The sequence below is a fragment of the Balaenoptera ricei genome, chromosome 7 (genome assembly GCF_028023285.1).
Source record: "Balaenoptera ricei isolate mBalRic1 chromosome 7, mBalRic1.hap2, whole genome shotgun sequence".
In the NCBI taxonomy this organism is placed as follows: domain Eukaryota; kingdom Metazoa; phylum Chordata; class Mammalia; order Artiodactyla; family Balaenopteridae; genus Balaenoptera; species Balaenoptera ricei.
In genome coordinates, this window is record NC_082645.1 from 53093351 (window position 1) to 53113777 (window position 20427).

Consider the following 20427-nt stretch of genomic DNA (forward strand, 5'->3'; position numbering starts at 1 on the left):
GGTCAATTTCTGAAACCTTGGAAAGATCTTTTCCCTAATCTTGTTATGCTTTATAAATTGAAAGGGACTATTACTCGCTTCAGGATTCATTTTGCCTTAATTTTGTTAACTCAGCCAAAACATTTTTATTGAGCATCTCATATTCACAGTGTAGTGTGAAACCAGGAGCATTGAGAACTCACCTGGGGAGAGTGTGCAGAGTAAGATTAACAGTGAAGCAAGAATAGGATCCCGAGGAATATTATCAACTGAAGAACAGGGTCAAGGGTAGAAGTCCTCTAAGGAGAAAGAGAAGGAAATGTCAGACAAGTAAAATAAGATTGATCAGAATGTGGTGTTATGGAAAACATGATAAGGTGTTTCTAGAGTGATTGAATGATCAAGACTGTTAGATGTGTGTTGTAGAAGAATAAGAATCAGAAGAAGAGAAGACTGAGGGGGAAGAAGGAAGAGAAGGAAGAGGAGGAGGGGAGAAGATAAAGAAAGAGAATGAACAATTTCTGTTAATAAGCTTTTTCTGTGCCAGGCAATTCTGTTAAGTGCTTAACATGCATCGTCCCATCTGGTCTTCCAAACAACTTTATGAAGCAAGTACTTTTTTTTTTTTTTTTAATTTATTTATTTATTTATTTTTGGCTGTGTTAGGTCTTTGTTTCTGTGCGAGGGCTTTCTCTAGTTGCGGCAAGCGGGGGGCCACTCTTCATCGTGGTGCGCGGGCCTCTCACTATCGCGGCCTCTCTTGTTGCGGAGCACAGGCTCCAGACGCGCAGGCTCAGTAGTTGTGGCTCACGGGCCTAGTTGCTCCGCGGCATGTGGGATCTTCCCAGACCAGGGCTCGAACCCATGTCCCCTGCATTGGCAGGCAGATTCTCAACCACTGCGCCACCAGGGAAGCCCCTGAAGCAAGTACTTTTACAGTAAAGTTTCATGATACCACAAATTCATATATAATATGATTGGCAGCTGGTTCCCGGACCCAGGAATTCCCAGTTAACTGCTTTGGTTCAGTAGTCACTTCATAAACTTCGTAATATAGGACAGGGTTTGCTGTATTATCTCCAGTTTACAGATGAGAAGGCTATGGTTCAGAGATTAAATGACTTCAGTTGTCACAGTCATGAGAACACCTAGGAGGCATTATTTATGTCAGATACCTAGTGATGGTTAATTTGATGTCTCAACTGGACTGGGCCACAGGGTGCCCAGATATTAGGTTGAATATTATTCTGGGTGTATCTGAGAGGGTGTTTCTGGCTGAGATCAACATTCGAATCAATACCTGAGTAAAGCAGATTGCCCTCGCCAGGGTGCATAGGCGTTATTCAATCTGTTGAAAGTCTGACTAGAACAAAAAGGCTGATGAAAGGAGAATTCACTCTCTGCCTGACTGTCTTCAAATTGGGACACTGGTCTCCTCCTGCCTTCAGACTCAGACGGACTGGAACTTAAACCATCACTCTTCTGCTTCTCAGGCCTTTGGATTTGGACTCAAACTGTATCATCAGTTCATTTGGGTTTCCAGCCTGCCAACTGTAGATCTTAGGACTTCTCAGCTTCTATAAGCATGTAAGCCAGTTCCTTATAATAAATCTCTACACACACATACACATATATGGATGCATACATATATATATGTATACATATATACATATATAGTTCCTATTGAATCTGTTTCTCTGGAGAACCCTGATTAATATACCCAACCACCTCCACTTACCAGCCAACTCTAAATTAGCCTGCTAAAAGGCACAGTGCTTTGCAATTTAAATGCAGCTTCAAAAGCCCTTCTGCGCAAAACTTCTGGAGTTGTCAGTGGTCACAAAGACTGAGTTAATTAGCGTCTAACAGTATCATGGACTTGAGAATACTTTATATTCGTTAAATACAGAATTAATTATTCTTTAAATATTCTACTTAATCTGATTCTGCTTCTAGTGCTGTGTATTCCCTAAATACAAAATGGAAAGTTTCTCTTTTTGATTCCTCTTAGATTTTGCACTGACAAATAAGGGAACTTCACAACATCAGCATTAGAATTCCCCAGAAACTCTGTATCAGCTCATCTTTCCTCAGCGGCTAAAAAAGTGACCTATTTGTTAAGTCTATTGTTCATTTTCGTACATGTAGCACTAATTAACATTAAAAAGCTCCACCTCCCTTCTTATAACCTTGGTAAGAACTGGATATTAAAATAACTAGTCCAACTATAGTCAGTGAGCAGCTTCAGGATAGAAATTATGCTGTTGATGCCCAAGATATTTCAACAGAGATGATATACTGAAGTTTCTGTGAGTCATTTATGCTTTCAAGTTAACAATATAATGCTGCGTTTTTATAAGGTAACTTATAATCAAGAACATTAGAAAGAGATATTTATAAACCAAACTGCCCTTCGTGAGATCAGATGTCATGTCTTGTATACTGTATTTCCTTCCTTGGGTCAAAAGACCTTGGTTGGAGAAACCCTATGTAGAACGCTAATTTGAGGAGGGAGCTCTTGGCCTTTTTTTCGTATGATAATTTTTTCTTCATTAGGAAGTGATGAGGTGGTCAAACTGACCATGGGGTTTCTACAATATAGTCCTTTAAGAACCTGACTAATTTGTTACAGATTATGCCAAGGGAAGGAGTATAAATAAGGAATAGTTTACAAAATACATATTTCAGTCTGGAGAAATTTTGCATGCAATATACTTGGTAGTATTTCTATTAGAGAATGGAGGAAGTATGCTTCTCAGTGCCCCAAAGAAGGGAAAAAGTTATAATTAGATGTCATCACTATCAATTTAATTAGGTTTTCAAAGAGGGGGTCGGTCTACCCCACCTCTTGGAAGCAGACATCAGGTCATGCCACGGAACTTGGTCACGCCTGAAACTTTGATTGTGCCTGTTCCAACCAAGAAGGCGGATTTCAACTGCCTGGACATTAAAAACAAAAGAAATTCCATCAGTGAGACATCAGAGCAGTCTGATTTTTATTTAAAATTTTCAGAAAAAGTAAAAATAAAAGGGTCTTTGTTGAAAAACCTCCTGAATGATTTCTAACACTTGGACTTCTGAATTTTTCATTTCAGAGATAAAAAAACGTGTTCATAAATTTGGGTCCAGAAAGTGGAAAGTGATATCTGTTGATGAAGGTTCCTAAAATACCATGGTGCTCAAACCAAGTTATGCACAAAGTTACTTCTCGAGGTGTGATGAACAAAATTTCCTCTTGTGATGGAAAAAAATTAAACTTAAAAAAAAAAAGAAAGTCAATGATGAGTGAGCCTTAACATTTATTGATGTGTAGTTCAAGAAAGGTACTCCTATTAGCTAAATATACATCAAGAAATAGTTTATTTCAAACCAGGACTTAATGGGAGTACAAATTAGAGAATCTGGGACTTTTCCTCGACATGTCGAGATTTCATTTGGCATTTAAGACAACAATTAGATGGCTTTTAATACTATTATGAAATTTTATCTACATCTGGAGAAATTTTTCTTTATCTTCAACCATCAGTTAGTTACCTATTGTTTTAGTATTAAGGACTTGTATTTCATACATTCAGACTGAAGTGTGTCATTGCCTCCATTTGGTTCACTTTAGTTCAGCAAGTGCACCTGAGCATCAGTTATGCTCAGGGGTGTGTGCTAGAAACAAGGGCTTTGAGTCTAGTACTTCCTCAGTTCTGCACAGGAAACAATAAACCTGTGTTCACCCATAGTGGAAATGCAATTAAAAAAAAAACAACTCTGGGAGCATAGGGGAAGGAACACATGTCTCTGCTTCTGTTTAATCTGGGCTTAAAATAGTGAATAAAGTTTTGCCAACTCTTTTGCCCATTCCTCTCACCATGCCTTCCTCCTGTTCTTTCTCCTTGCAGTTAGATTTCATTTTATGAATGAATATGAGATTATGCCCTTCCCTGCTTACACTCTCTCATGGCTTCCCATTGCACTTAGAATAAGATCCAGTGTCCTCTCCAGGGCATGCAGGGCCCTCCCGTGATCTGGCTTTGGCCTTTCCAGCCTCAATTTACCTGGCTTCCTGCCGTGCTGCAGCCAGGCTAGTCTTTCACGGTCGAAGCCCAAACCTGCAGCAGGCTCTGACATCTCCTCTTACCACTGCATGGAAATCCCTCCCCTACATCTTTTAGTAGATTGTTCCCTCTCCTCATTCAGTTGGCAGCAAAAATGTCACCTTCTCAGAGAGGCCTTCAAGGACCTTGCTGTTCAAACACTCTAAAATACCACCCTGCTTTATTTTCTTCCTAGCATTATCTGAAAATATTGTACTTGTTTATGATGGGTCCTGCCACAACTACCTCTATGCCCAGGGAATGTAACCTTCGAGAGAGAAGGAGCCCCACTTGTCACGTTTGCTATGTATTCCCACTTCTAGTACAGGGCTCGGTACACCCCAGAAGCTCAGTAATCGTTACTGAATGAATGCATCATGATCACTATATTTTCAGATTCTTTTTCCATTTTTTTTTTTTAAACATCTTTATTGGAGTATAATTGCTTTACAATGGTGTGTTAGTTTCTGCTTTATAACAAAGTGAATCAGTTATACATATACATATGTTCCCATATCTCTTCCCTCTTGCATCTCCCTCCCTCCCACCCTCCCTATCCCACCCCTCTAGGTGGTCACAAAGCACCGAGCTGATCTCCCTGTGCTATGCGGGTGCTTCCCACTAGCTATCTATTTTACATTTGGTAGTGTATATATGTCCATGACACTCTCTCACCCTGTCACATCTCACCCCTCCCCCTCCCCATAACCTCAAGTCCATTCTCTAGTAGGTCTGTGTCTTTATTCCCGTCTTGCCACTAGGTTCTTCATGACCTTTTTTTTTTTTTTCCTTAGATTCCATATATATGTGTTAGCATACTGTATTTGTTTTTCTCTTTCTGACTTACTTCACTCTGTATGACAGACTCTAACTCCATACACCTCATTACAAATACCTCCATTTCATTTCTTTTTATGGCTGAGTAATATTCCATTGTATATATGTGCCACATCTTCTTTATCCATTCATCCGATGATGGACACTTAGGTTGCTTCCATGTCCTGGCTATTGTAAATAGAGCTGCAATGAACATTTTGGTACATGACTCTTTTTGAATTATGGTTTTCTCAGGGTATATGCCCAGTAGTGGGATTGCTGGGTCATATGGTAGTTCTATTTTTAGTTTTTTAAGGAACCTCCATACTGTTCTCCATAGTGGCTGGATCAATTTACATTCCCACCAACAGTGCAAGAGTGTTCCCTTTTCTCCACACCCTCTCCAGCATTTATTGTTTGTAGATTTTTTGATGATGGCCATTCTGACCGATGTGAGATGATACCTCATTGTAGTTTTGATTTGCATTTCCCTAATGATTAATGATGTTGAGCATTCTTTCATGTGTCTGTAGGCCATCTGTATATCTTCTTTGGAGAAATGTCTGTTTAGGTCTTCTGCCCATTTTTGGATTGGGTTGTTCGTTTTTTTGTTATTGAGCTGCATGAGCTGCTTGTAAATCTTGGAGATTAATCCTTTGTCAGTTGCTTCATTTGCAAATATTTTCTCCCATTCTGATGGTTGTCTTTTGGTCTTGTTTATGGTTTCCTTTGCTGTGCAAAAGCTTTTAAGTTTCATTAGGTCCCATTTGTTTATTTGTGTTTTTATTTCCATTTCTCTAGGGGCTGGGTCAAAAAGGATCTTGCTGTGATTTATGTCATAGAGTGTTCTGCCTATGTTTTCCTCTAAGAGTTTGATAGTGTCTGGCTTTACACTTAGGTCTTTAATCCATTTTGAGTTTATTTTTGTGTATGGTGTCAGGGAGTGTTCTAATTTCATACTTTTACATGTACCTGTCCAATTTTCCCAGCACCACTTATTGAAGAGGCTGTCTTTTCTCCACTGTATATCCTTGCCTCCTTTATCAAAGATAAGGTGACCATATGTGCGTGGGTTTATCTCTGGGCTTTCTATCCTGTTCCATTGATCTATATTTCTGTTTTTGTGCCAGTACCAAACTGTCTTGATTACTGTAGCTTTGTAATATAGTCTGAAGTCAGGGAGCCTGATTCCTCCAGCTCCATTTTTCGTTCTCAAGATTGCTTTGGCTATTCGGGGTCTTTTGTGTCTCCATACAAATTGTGAAATTTTTTGTTCTAGTTCTGTGAAAAATGCCCGTGGTAGTTTGATAGGGATTGCATTGAATCTGTAGATTGCTTTGGGTAGTAGAGTCATTTTCACAATGTTGATTCTTCCAATCCAAGAACATGGTATATCTCTCCATCTATTTGTATCATCTTTAATTTCTTTCATCAGTGTCCTATAATTTTCTGCATACAGGTCTTTTGTCTCCTTAGGTAGGTTTATTCCTAGGTACTTTATTCTTTTTGTTGCAGTGGTAAACGGGAGTGTTTTCTTAATTTCACTTTCAGATTTTTCATCATTAGTATATAGGAATGCAAGAGATTTCTGTGCATTAATTTTGTATCCTGCTACTTTACCAAATTCATTGATTAGCTCTAGTAGTTTTCTGGTAGCATCTTTAGGATTCTCTATGTATAGTATCATGTCATCTGCAAACAGTGACAGCTTTACTTCTTCTTTTCCGATTTGGATTCCTTTTATTTCTTTTTCTTCTCTGATTGCTGTGGCTAACACTCCCAAAACTATGTTGAATAATAGTGGTGAGAGTGGGCAACCTTGTCTTGTTCCTGATCTTAGTGGAACTGGTTTCAGTTTTTCACCATTGAGGACAATGTTGGCTGTGGGTTTGTCATATATGGCTTTTATTATGTTGAGGAAAGTTCCTTCTATGCCTACTTTCTGCAGGGCTTTTATCATAAATGGGTGTTGAACTTTGTCGAAAGCTTTCTCTGCATCTATTGAGATGATCATATGGTTTTTCTCCTTCAATTTGTTAATATGATGTATCACGTTGATTGATTTGCGTATATTGAAGAATCCTTGCATTCCTGGAATAAACCCCACTTGATCATGGTGTATGATCCTTTTAATGTGCTGTTGGATTCTGTTTGCTAGTATTTTGTTGAGGATTTTTGCATCTATGTTCATCAGAGTTATTGGCCTGTAGTTTTCTTTCTTTGTGACATCTTTGTCTAGTTTTGGTATCAGGGTGATGGTGCCCTCGTAGAATGAGTTGGGGAGTGTTCCTCCCTCTGCAATATTTTGGAAGAGTTTGAGAAGGATAGGTGTTAGCTCTTCTCTCAATGTTTGATAGAATTCGCCTGTGAAGCCATCTGGTCCTGGGCTTTTGTTTGTTGGAAGATTTTTAATCACAGTTTCAATTTCAGTGCTTGTGATTGGTCTGTTCATATTTTCTATTTCTTCCTGGTTCAGTCTCAGCAGGTTGTGCATTTCTAAGAATCTGTCCATTTCTTCCAGGTTGTCCATTTTATTGGCATAGAGTTACTTGTAGTAATCTCTCATGATCTTTTGTATTTCTGCAGTGTCAGTGGTTACTTCTCCTTTTTCATTTCTAATTCTATTGATTTGAGTCTTCTCCCTTTTTCTCTTGATGAGTCTGGCTAATGGTTTATCAATTTTGTTTATCTTCTCGAAGAACCAGCTTTTAGTTTCATTGATTTTTGCTATTGTTTCCTTCATTTCTTTTTCATTTATTTCTGATCTGATCTTTATGATTTCTTTCCTTCTGCTAGCTTTGGGGTTTTTTTTGTTCTTCTTTCTCTAATTGCTTCAGGTGCAAGGTTAGGTTGTTTATTTGAGATGTTTCCTGTTTCTTGATGTAGGCTTGTATTGCTATAAACTTCCCTCTTAGCACTGCTTTTGCTGCATCCCATAGGTTTTGGGTCGTCGTGTCTCCATTGTCATTTGTTTCTAGGTATTTTTTGATTTCTCCTTTGATTTCTTCAGTGATCACTTCGTTATTAAGTAGTGTATTGTGTAGCCTCCTTGTGTTTGTATTTTTTACAGATCTTTTCCTGTAATTGATATCTAGTCTCATAGCGTTGTTGTCAGAAAAGATACTTGATACGATTTCAATTTTCTTAAATTTACCAAGGCTTGATTTGTGACCCAAGATATGATCTATCCTGGAGAATGTTCCATGAGCACTTGAGAAAAATGTGTATTCTGTTGTTTTTGGGTGGAATGTCCTATAAATATCCATTAAGTCCATCTTGTTTAATGTATCATTTAAAGCTTGTGTTTCCTTATTTATTTTCATTTTGGATGATCTGTCCATTGGTGAAAGTGGGGTGTTAAAGTCCCCTACTATGATTGTGTTGCTGTCGATTTCCCCTTTTATGGCTGTTAGTATTTGCCTTATGTATTGAGGTGCTCCTATGTTGGGTGCATAAATATTTACAATTGTTATACCTTCCTCTTGGATCGATCCCTTGATCATTATATAGTGTCCTTCTTTGTCTCTTGTAATAGTCTTTATTTTAAAGTCTATTTTGTCTGATATGAGAATTGCTATTCCAGCTTTCTTTTGATTTCCATTTGCATGGAATATCTTTTTCCATCCCCTCACTTTCAGTCTGTATGTGTCTCTAGGTCTGAAGTGGGTCTCTTGTAGACAGCATATATATGGGTCTTGTTTTTGTATCCATTCAGCCAGCCTGTGTCTTTTGGTGGGAGCATTTAATCCATTTACATTCAAGGTAATTATCGATATGTATGTTCCTATTCCCATTTTCTTAAATGTTTTGGGTTTGTTATTGTAGGTGTTTTCCTTCTCTTGTGTTTCTTGCCTAGAGAAGTTCCTTTAGCATTTGTTGTAAAGCTGGTTTGGTGGTGCTGAACTCTCTCAGCTTTTGCTTGTCTGTAAAGGTTTTAATTTCTCCATCGAATCTGAATGAGATCCTTGCTGGGTAGAGTAACCTTGGTTGTAGGTTTTTCTCCTTCATGACTTTAAGTATATCCTGCCACTCCCTTCTGGCTTGCAGAGTTTCTGCTGAAAGATCAGCTGTTAACCTTATGGGGATTCCCTTGTGTGTTATTTGTTGTTTTTCCCTTGCTGCTTTTAATATGTTTTCTTTATATTTAATTTTTGATAGTTTGATTAATATGTGTCTTGGCGTGTTTCTCCTTGGATTTATCCTTTATGGGACTCTCTGTGCTTCCAGGACTTGATTAACTATTTCCTTTCCCATATTAGGGAAGTTTTCAACTATAATCTCTTCAAATATTTTCTCAGTCCCTTTCTTTTTCTCTTCTTCTTCTGGGACCCCTATAATTCGAATGTTGGTGCGTTTAATGTTGTCCCAGAGGTCTCTGAGACTGTCCTCAGTTCTTTTCATTCTTTTTTCTTTATTCTGCTCTGCAGTAGTTATTTCCCCTATTTTATCTTCCAGGTCACTTATGCGTTCTTCTGCCTCAGTTATTCTGCTATTGATCCCGTCTAGAATATTTTTAATTTCATTTATTGTGTTTTTCATCGTTGCTTGGTTCCTCTTTAGTTCTTCTACGTCCTTGTTAAATGTTTCTTGCATTTTGTCTATTCTATTTCCAAGATTTTGGATCATCTTTACTATCATTATTCTGAATTCTTTTTCAGGTAGACTGCCTATTTCCTCTTCATTTGTTAGGTCTGGTGTGTTTTGACCCTGCTCCTTCACCTGCTGTGTGGTTTTTTGTCTTCTCATTTTGCTTATGTTACTGTGTTTGGGGTCTCCTTTTCACAGGCTGCAGGTTCGTAGTTCCCGTTGTTTTTGGTATCTGTCCCCAGTGGCTAAGGTTGGTTCAGTGGGTTGTGTAGGCTTCCTGGTGGAGGGGCCTGTGTTCTGGTGGATGAGGTTGGATCTTGTCTTTCTGGTGGGCATGTCCACGTCTGGTGGTGTGTTTTGGGGTGTCTGTGGCCTTATTATGATTTTAGGCAGCCTCTCTGCTAATGGATGGGGCTGTGTTCCTGTCTTGCTAGTTGTTTGGCATAGGGTGTCCAGCACTGTAGCTTGCTGGTCGTTGAATGAAGCTGGGTCTTGATGTTGAGATGGAGATCTCTGAGAGATTTTTGCCGTTTGGTATTAATGTGGAGCTGGAAGGTCTCTTGTGGACCAGTGTTCTGAAGTTGGCTCTCCCACCTCAGAGGCCCAGCCCTGATGCCTGGCTGGAGCACCAAGAGCCTTTCATCCACACGGCTCAGAATAAAAGGGAGAAAAAAATAGAAAGAAAGAAAGAAAGAGGATAAAATAAAATAAAATAAAACTATTATAATAAAAAATAAGAAAAAAATTAAGAATAAATTTATTAAGAAATAAAATTTTTTTTAATTTTTAAAAATAGATTTATTAATTTTTTATAAAAAAATTAGAAAACAATTAAGAAAAAATTTATTAAGAAAAAAATTTTTTAATTTTTAAAAATAGAAAATATGAAAAAACTTAATAAAAATTTTTTTTTAATTTCTAAAAATAGGAAATAAGGAAAAAATTATTAAGAAAACATTTATTACGAAAAAAAATTTTTTTAAATAAAAAAAGAAAAAAACAAAACAAAACAAAAACAACAGACGGACCTTACCCTAGGACTAATGGTGAAAGCAAAGCTATACAGACAAAATCTCACCCAGAAGCATACACATATACACTTACAAAAAAAGGAAAAGGGGAAAAATTAATATCCTGCTCCCAAAGTCCACCTCTTGAATTTGGGATGATTCGTTGTCTATTCAGGTATTCAACAGATGCAGGCACATCAAGTTGTTTGTGGAGCTTTAATCCACTGCTTCTGAGGCTGCTGGGAGAGATTTCCCTTTCTCTTCTTTGTTCACACAGCTCCCGGGGTTCAGCTTTGGATTTGGACCCACCTCTGCATGTAGGTCGCCTGAGGGCGTCTGTTCCCCGCCCAGACAGAACAGGGTTAAAGGAGCAGCTGCTTCGGGGGCTCTGGCTCACTCAGGACGGTGGGAGGGAGCAGTACAGAGGAGGCGGGGCGAGCCTGCGGTGGCAGAGGCTGGCGTGACATTGCAGCAGCCTGAGGCGCGCCGTGCGTTCTCCCGGGGAAGTTGTCCCCGGATCATGGGAGCCTGGCTGCTGCGGGCTGCACAGGCTCCTGGGAGGGGCAGTGTGGAGAGTGACCTGTGCTCACACACAGGCTTCCTGGTGGTGGCAGCAGCAGCCCTAGCGTCTCCTGCCTGTCTCTGGGATCCGCGCTGATAGCCGCAGCTCGGACCCACCTCTGGGGTCCGCGCTGATAGCTGTGGCTCGCGCCCGTCTCTGGAGTTCGTTTAGGCGGCGCTCTGAATCCCCTCTCCTTGCGCGCCGCGAAACAAAGAGGCAAGAAAAAGTCTCTTGCCTCTTCGGCAGCTGCAGACTTTTTCCCGGACTCCCTCCCGGCTAGCACCGAAGCCCGAGCCTCACCTCCCAGCCCCCGCCCGCCCCGGCAGCTGAGCAGACAAGCCTCTCGGGCTGGTGAGTGCTGCTCGGCGCTGAGCCTCCGTGCGGGAATCTCTCCGTTTTTCCCTCTGCGCCCCTGTTGCTGTGGGATCCGCGCTGATAGCCGCGGCTCGCGCCCGTCTCTGGAGCTCGTTTAGGCGGCGCTCTGAATCCCCTCTCCTTGCGCGCCGCGAAACAAAGAGGCAAGAAAAAGTCTCTTGCCTCTTCGGCAGCTGCAGACTTTTTCCTGGACTCCCTCCCGGCTAGCACCGAAGCCCGAGCCTCAGCTCCCAGCCCCTGCCCGACCCGGCGGGTGAGCAGACAAGCCTCTCGGGCTGGTGAGTGCTACTCGGCACTGATCCTCCGTGCGGGAATCTCTCTGCTTTGCCCTCCACACCCCTGTGGCTGCGCTCTCCTCCGTGGCTCTGAAGCTTCCCCCCTCTGCCACCCGCAGTCTCTGCCCACGAAGGGGCTTCCTAGTGTGTGGAAACCTTTCCTCCTTCACAGCTCCCTCCCACTGGTGCAGGTCCCATCCCTATTCTTTTGTCTCTGTTATTTCTTGTTTCTTTTGCCCTACCCAAGTACGTGGGGATTTTCTTGCCCTTTGGGAGGTCTGACGTCTTCTACCAGCGTTCAGTGGGTGTTCTGTAGGAGCAGTTCCACGTGTAGATGTATTTCTACTGTATCTGTGGGAAGGAAGGTGATCTCTGCGTCTTACTCTTCCGCCATCTTGCCTCTCCAAGCTCCATTTTAAATAATAGTGAAGAATCTGGTTTTGTTTTCTCATTGTACAAATAAGTATACCAATTTATATTTCAGTGCAATTTTACCAACATAATGATCAGTTCTTGAAAGAAGGCCAAATCTAACATAATTTTAAAAAAGATATAGGAAGTGTTCGTGGTGTCTTCTCCTCGGAGTCCTTGGCCAGTGTTGTTGGCCTCTCATGGCACTAAATTCACAAATGTACGAAAAATTAAAAACAAATTACCTCGTCCTCTTTTTATGTTTTCAACAGTACCATTGTCTCTGAGTATTCCCCAATGGGGGTACACAGGGTCAGTTTGCACATAACTAGCAAGGTTTTAACACTATTTCAGTTTTGTTGCAATCTTCCCTTTATGGGAAGGCTAACATTCCAATATTATTAAAAATGCAAACCAATAAGACATGAAATGGCTTACTTATTGCTAACATTTATGCAAAACCACTTAAAATGTTAAAAAGTATTAATATCCTACCCTATGTAGCAATTAATGCTGCACAGATGATGACAATTGTTTTTTCCACTGGAAAATCACCAGCAATCCACATTCTCTTCTTCTGCTTAATTAACACAACTATATATATCCTTCAAAGTCACAGGAAACTGGTGTAATTGCTTTTGTAAGTTCAACCAGTCTCCAATGAAGAACAGATTGCTAAATTAAATGCAAGTAATTTGAAGCTTTAAAAAAAAATCAGGAATATAGACATTCTTGCCCCCATATAGTATGAGGTGATACAAAGGTCAGGGAAAGAAAAGAAAAAGTAAGAATTCCTGGACCTGTCTTTGATTCTCTGTTGAGATATTAACTACATTTTAAAGACCATTTGTCAAGCAGACATCATGTTATATAAAACAATTATACTTTATAATCAACCACAACATTGTTGTCAACATAGATGTGTGCTGAACTGATTTGGAATCAAAGACTCTGTGTGTGTGTGTGTGTAAAATAGCCCTAAAGTTTCTGAAAAGCAGAAGAAAATAAGGATTGCAGAAACAAGGTGGAAAATAATTCAAAAAATTTCTTACTTATTTACTTTTATCTAGAGAAGATAGAAGAGAGGACAGTGGGGAAGTGGGAAAAGAGAGAGGCAGAAAAACAGAGATCAGAGATGAGGAGATACACACACACACACATACATACAATCCATCCTCATTATTTGTGGATTCTGTATTTATGAATTTGCCTACTTGCTAAAATTTATTTGTGACCCCAAAATCAATATTCTAGGCACTTTCATGATCATTCTCAAACATATACATAAGAAGAGCAGTGAAAAATTTGAGTTGCTGGACACACATTCCTAGAAGAGGCTAAATAAGGTGATGTTCTGCCTTTCAGTTTCAGCTGTAAACTGTAAACAAGTGTCCTGTTTGTGGTATATTTAGTGGTGTATTTTTGCATTTTTGTGCTTTTTGTTGGTGCTTAACTATTTATAATGGTCCACAGGCATATCGCTGGAGTGCTGTCTAGTGTTCCCAAGAGCAAGAAGGTGGTGATGTGCCTCACAGAGAAAATATGAATGAGGTAAGCTTCAATTAAGCATGAATTATAAGCTGTGGGTTGTGAGTTCAATGTTAATGGGTCAACAATCTGAATTAAATCAGGCGTCTTTAAAGAGTAACACACATAAAACAAGGTTATGTATTGATCTGTTGACAAAAATGTTGCAACCAGAGGCTGGCAGGAACCTAGCCCTGTATATCTCCTAGGAACAATGATTCAGTATTTGCTAACTCAGTTTTGCAGTGGCTTTAGAAACATAACTACTGCAAATAATAAGAATCAACTGTGAGTGTGTGTGTGTATATACAGTTGATTCTTATTTGCAGTGGTTATATTTGTATATATAGAGAGAAAGAGTGAGAGAGAAAAAGAGAATGAAAGAGCTATCTCATGTCTTGGATCAAGTGTGGATTGCTTATCTGGAGACCAAATCAAAGTGTGTAAATAAAAAGTAATAGGATTAGATGAACAAGTAGGTGTTTAACTCAGAGTGGAAAAATAATTAATTACAGTCTGTACAAAAAAGAGGGAACTTTGACCGTATGACTCTTTAACTCTTTTATTATACAGAGGGGGGATGTGGGGATGGGCATAGTGGTCAAAAGTAAGACTCCAGAGACCAATTGAAATCTCAGCTCTCATCCTCTTAACTTCTGGGCCTCATTTCATTATCTGTAAGATGGGGATAATAATATGTCTCATAGGCTTGTAGTAAGAATTAAATAAGAAATCAAAGATTGTAGGAGAGTGTGTCATATATTAAAACATTCAATTAATAATGCAATTATGAGTAAGCAGACCCCAGGCTTATATTTACGTAGAATCTTGCTGGTGGAAACCAGCCCCCATGTCCTCTTATCCCCAGCTCAGTGTTTTTTCATTGCACCTTTCTTGGGCCATTGAGACACCATTTGGACTGATTTACCCCTAGATGCTGTTATGATGGTTGGCAAGGAAAGGTTTGTGTTCCCAATGTATGCTTTCATAGCATAGAATACAGAGTTGAAGGAAAAGTAATGTAGCAGTAGTTAAGAGGAAGAGGGATGTCTGCCTCAGTTTTCTCCTAAAAGCACATCATTTCCAAAGAAGAGAAGTAATTTCAATTAGCTTGTATGTTATGGAGCAAAGGAAAGAGATAGCTTTGGGGATGGGGATTAGAGGAAGGAATGCTGGTTGGTTAGTTGTTTTTTGAAAGACACTAAGGCATGTTTATATATTAATGGAGATTTGTCCATAGACACCCAAAGACTGATTAAGTAACTTAATAAAGAAGGCTACTGGAATTAAAAAAGAAAAAAACGAAGAAGAGAAGTAAGAAATCATGCTAAGTTTTACTCATCCACTATGCAATCACCTGTGTTCATAAAATGGAATAGACTTTAATTCCCACCATGAGCATAAAGCAAACCAGTGTAAAAAGGAAGAGATTTGCCTTTTTTCTTTTTTTTAATGAAAAAAAGAAAAAAAAAAAAAAACCCAGCATCCTCAGCCTCAGTTTCTTTATATACAAATGGGAATAATAATATCTACTCTATCAAATAATGTTAAAATCCCTAGAAAGTATTTATGATAGAATATTCTACCAAAGCTAGATATAGAGGTCTATCCAAAGTAAAATTAGTTAGGATTTAAGACAACTTATTTGATCTCACTTTTCACCTCTACAGAAGCCTTAGAATGAAGTAAAATTATAGTGCATTACCTTTCATATCATATCTAAATGTACCTGCATAGAAATTCTTTTCAAGATGTTATTAATAATAATAAAAGAATCTATTACTTCACATGTCAGAGGGAACAATTCAGGATACAACTACTATTTTAGTATATTTAGCCAAGCTGGTGAATGAAATCTACAGATTTTATAACTTTACAGTTCGGATTAGACCAGATAACATTGAAGAGTACTTCAAAGAATGTTCCTTTTATTTTTTCCCTTCTCTCTCTCCAAGGGATTCTGGCAAAGGTTCATATTTTCATCTAGAGAAGCTTACCATTTAAAAAACATATATTTCTTTTTAAACCCATTCAGTTAGCTGCCCACATTTGTATTAAATACAAACTGTTTCATACAATTCTTTCTAGAAGCCAACAACGTGCCTGTAATATACCTCTCCATAATAGATTCACTGAAAAAACGTGACTTATTTTACATTCTAAATCAAATAATGGTACATTTTAGCCATTTCTATTGCCTTTGACATAGGTATATTTCCATGAATAGGATATATTTATTCCTTAGGAGTTGACTAACAAATAGTATTTTAGTCAAATAGTATTTGTTAATTTTAAAAAGTATTCCATCAAACAAAATAGCATTGTTGTTGTTGCGTTGCTGTTTTTTAGTTTCATACTTATACAGACTGGGGCATATCATGAAAGGAGACAGTAAGTTGCCCCAAGTGCATACTATTTATTATATATTTGAAGGTTCCGTTGTAGCTAATGAACTCTGAGCCATAAAAATTCACCTCATTGAATTTCAAAAATATTACAAATAGGTAAGGAGATGCTAAATAAATCATCAGATTTACTAAATTTAAATGTTTATTTTTATCCATTTGTAGAGTAAGATGCAGGCATTTCTCACCGTCAGTGTAGGGTTAATGTATGAGAAGACCATTAAACTCCCATCATTTAAACATAACTGCCCCATGTGTCTACATAATGTTTCAAAGCTATTTTTAAGGCATTTAAACTTTTCAATTTACACTAAGCATCCACCAAGAGATTTTCTATTAAATTTAGTGCAATATTTTAAATGATCAGCGCAACTTGATTTTAAATAAATTCTAGAGTAAAAGTAATTTCTAAAGACATAACTTACATAATTTTCCTCAATGTATCACTGGTTCCGAATAGTGGCTTTCAAGTTTAAATCATTAAAAATCTTTTAGATTCCCCAGGCAGCTACGCTTTGTATAAATCTAGTGTAAATTTTAAGGAGTTAATTGGTGCTAAAAATGACAAAATAAGTTTGGTATACTTACATGTTTCTGGTTGCCCCAAATAATTTAAAATAGCAAATGTTTCACAAAAGGTTGTATAAGCAACAAGTAAAGCACTAGAAAATTTTCAAATAAGAATTAGAATTATTCCTGTATCCTAATAAAATTTTTGATGTCCTAAGAATACTATTGGCTAGGATATTATTATGCCAACTAGTGCATCCTTGGGACATGGGATTTTGTGACTGGGAACTTGGGAATTTCACCTGGAAAGAGAAAAGCAGATGATTATGGGGAATGATTGGCTGACTGAGTGAAGACAGAAAGCTGAGGTAGAACACAAAGGAGCTATTGATGGCTTTTGTCTGTGGAAGACAGACGCCTAAGGGAAGGGTGACTGCTCTCTCTTAGTGTCATGGATGTCACATGATAGAAAGTTTTATGTTTGTTTCTGACATTAGGCAAACAAAAACCTTTTGAATGCTGAATTAGCCTCTTGTTTTGAGCCTGCGAGCTGCTACTCATTCCTATTGATGAGTACTGATCTGATTGCAGCCCTTTTATTTTTATGGTGTTAACTGCGCAGGGAATGTGGGTAGAAGGCCTGAGACAGGACCACCGACCTTATCCCTCCAGAGTTCACATAGCTTTTGGAGTTTTCCTTTTTTGGGGGGGGAGGGAGGAGGAAGGGGATGTCTCAGGAGCTTACCAATCTCTTTGCTTAAATGAACAATATGAGTTAGACCTTCTGAAAGCAGTTTAGCAAAAGACTCTTACTTTCTTTTCCCTCTGGAGAAGAATACAACACTATCACCACGATTCAGCTTTGCTTGTCTGGGTCTGTGCAAATTGTGAGGGAAAGAGAGTGCTCTGAGGGAGCCCTTCCTTTTCCCTTCGGTCCCTGTGATCTGTACTCACTTTAGGTTCTAGGTTCAAAATTCGATGACTTGGCAGGAAAAGATAAATCCATTTTGTAAAGACATGGTGAGGATTGTATTCTTGTTAAGGGAGTCATAGATTGAAAAAACTGAAGCCATTTTTAAAGTCCTTGATTATGGCAGACTTTTAAATATATACATTCACTTTGAATTAAAAGAATTCAGAGAAATGAGAATGATTTCTGCTTTCTATGGCCAGACTTTGAAGTGGAGAAATGTGGAACTAAAAGCAAATAGCATAACCTGTTTTAATCAAAAGGAGTCTAGCAAGAAACAATCAATTAAAGAACAGTCTGATTCTCTGAGACATCAATGTATGAAAATCTGTTAGACGCCAGATTGTGTCTCAAGACACATACGATGAACTGAACAAAATGACCTGCTAATAGCTTTTATGGGTAATAAATGCATCATGTTATTTGTAATTTTGCAGATGGTAAATCAAGCTAATATCGAAGCTGAAACAAGCTACTTGTTAAATATAGTTCAGAATGATCTCTGTTATTCAAAAACTGTATTGCAGAGAAAAGGAAGATGATTACTCCTTATATCTCTAATCATCTCAAATGGATAAACATTTCCATTCTGCCATGGAGGCATTTAAAATTTTAAATCCTTTGGAGAAAGCATGCCTGAAATAAAGTTAAGCTGAGAAACGCTAAGTTTATTTAGATTATGAGCAGGAACAAAAACGTAAAACCTGTGCTGAAATTGAAGTGTGACTTTATTGCATACAATGCACATTAGATATTTCCAATCAGCATTTGGAACACTGACCTGGCAAATTTGAACATTTGAGCCCAACACATATTAACAAATGAGGCGGGGGATGGACATGCCATTCATATTATAGACTCTTTTGAATAGTCTCATTTGCCTAAAGAACTCTTCAGCTTCAATTTTGTTCTCTTTGTTGTTGTTGTTGTTGTTATAAGATCTATGGTAGATAGCAACACAGTTCTTGGGAGGATGGGGAGGTTAGGAAAAGAGGAGCCAGGACAATGGTCCAAGAAATCACTCCTATAGGGAAAAAAAAAATAGGAAAAAAAAAGACTGACTGCCCATGATATACAAAGGGAAAGTCAGTCAAATGAAAGGAAAAGTTAACTTTGTAGATGGACAGGTCAGATATTTGAATCCCAAAATGGGCTCTTTCTATGTTTGAGCTGGTTATTATTAACCTTAAATCATTTTGTTTGCCATCTGTAATATATGTCATGTAAGTAAGATCAGTTCTGTGTGTATTTATTTATTTATTTATGTTTGCATGCAGGAAAAGCTTTATTAAGTCACAGAACTGTTATAATTTTTTTAAACTACAGTGTAGATTACTTAAACATTTTAAATGACTTAGGAAACAATTGGCATATATTTAGTAAGCAAGTTCTACTTTCACAATTTTCTCTGCTCCCACCCTCAATGCTCAGCTATAGTACATTCATTTACTTATCATGTTTAGTATCTCTGTCTCACAGTCATCTGTCAGAGCTTTTGTTGCAAAAACATGTCTCTTAACAATTAAATACACAATGGGAAGATATGATCAGACATTTACAGGACTTGAAATGTTTAAGAATAATACACAATAATAGGATTACAAGAAGGGCAGTGACATCTTTCAATTCATTTTGCTATTTCCATTCTCTTTTTTAAACATTAATGTCTAAAGTCCGTCCAAGTCCCATCCTTTAAAATGCATCCTGTTCCTTTTTCCTCTCCTCCTCCAATGTCCATATTTTAACAATTCGAGTTCTCTTGCCTGGGGAGAAGAAAAGTTACTAACTCACAAGGGACATTTATTGACATTTAATTGTTACAACCCAAACCACAGCACAAAAGTCAGTCATGTACAGGTGACACAGCACAGTGGGGTCTGTCCATGTTTTCAGCACACTGAAGGAGAAGAGGGTCGGGCTCCTTACGGCTCAGGGTTCACATGATGATGCACTCGCCCAGCAGCTTCTCGGCGGTCTTGGGGATCTGGGATTTATTCTAGGGAGGCTGGGCGCCGGCGGCGGCGGCGGGCTTCTTCTCGAAGTTGATCAGCATCTGGAACAGCTCCTGCACATTGATATTCATCTTGGCGGAGGTCTCCAAGAAGGGGCAATTCCACTCCGACGCGTAGGCAGCACCTTCCTTCTCGCTCACCTCCCGGTGGCTCTCGTCGCGCTTGTTGCCCACCAGGATGATGGCGCACTTCTGCGGGTTGTTGCCTTTGAGTTGACGGATCAGCTCATAGAGGGGCTTCAGCTCCTCCAGGGTTTGCTTCTTGGTGGCGGAGTAGACCAGGATGAAGGCGTGACCCCTGGCAATGGCGAGGCGTTGCAGGCCCCGGTAGCTGCGGCCGCCGGTGGTGTCGGTGATGTGCAGCGCGCCCGCCTTGTGGCTGCAGCCCAGCGCCTGGAGGTGGGTATCTTCGATGGTCGGCAGATACGCCTCACGGAAGTTGCCGCGCGCACCCACCTCTGCACCAAGCGCGCTCTTGCCTACGCCGGCCGAGCCGAGCACCACCTCGCGGAAATCTCTGCTCCTCCTCTGGGGCAGGCAGGTACGGATGACGGTCACGGTAGGCAGAAGCCGCAGCCGCTTCATCAGCCGTTCCTTGAGGCCAAAGCAGGAGCTGCCCATTGTCGGGTATTGGCGGGGAGATGCGTGCACACTTTCTCTGGCACTTGGCCAGCAGTGAGGGAAACCTCATAAAGAAAGGAGGACACCAGATAAAACTCCAGCAGCCCCTAGCCCACACACATCCTGCAGTATTTTCTCTTTTTTCCATCCAAGGCTGATCTGTGTATTTATTTTTAAAGAAGGGTAATCTCAGATATAAATATAGAAAATCTCTAAGAAGGTTTATTTTTAAGTAAATGTAATTTAAGGTGTATTTATATGTTTTTTCGGATACATTTATGTT

At 39.2% G+C, this 20427-nt stretch overlaps 1 protein-coding gene across 1 annotated transcript; it reads right to left on the reverse strand.

The window, feature by feature from the left end:
• Window positions 1–19466: 19466 nt before the first annotated feature.
• Window positions 19467–20144, reverse strand: LOC132368516 (GTP-binding protein Di-Ras3-like). Its single transcript, XM_059927179.1, has one exon. It carries the CDS (start codon window positions 20142–20144, stop codon window positions 19509–19511), a length of 636 nt encoding a protein of 211 aa, XP_059783162.1. The 3' UTR covers window positions 19467–19508.
• Between the last annotated feature and the right edge of the window lie 283 nt (window positions 20145–20427).

Bases quoted from the DNA above. Each gene is read 5' to 3' on its own strand.
- LOC132368516 (XM_059927179.1), bottom strand. From the start codon at position 20,144: ATGGGCAGCTCCTGCTTTGGCCTCAAGGAACGGCTGATGAAGCGGCTG.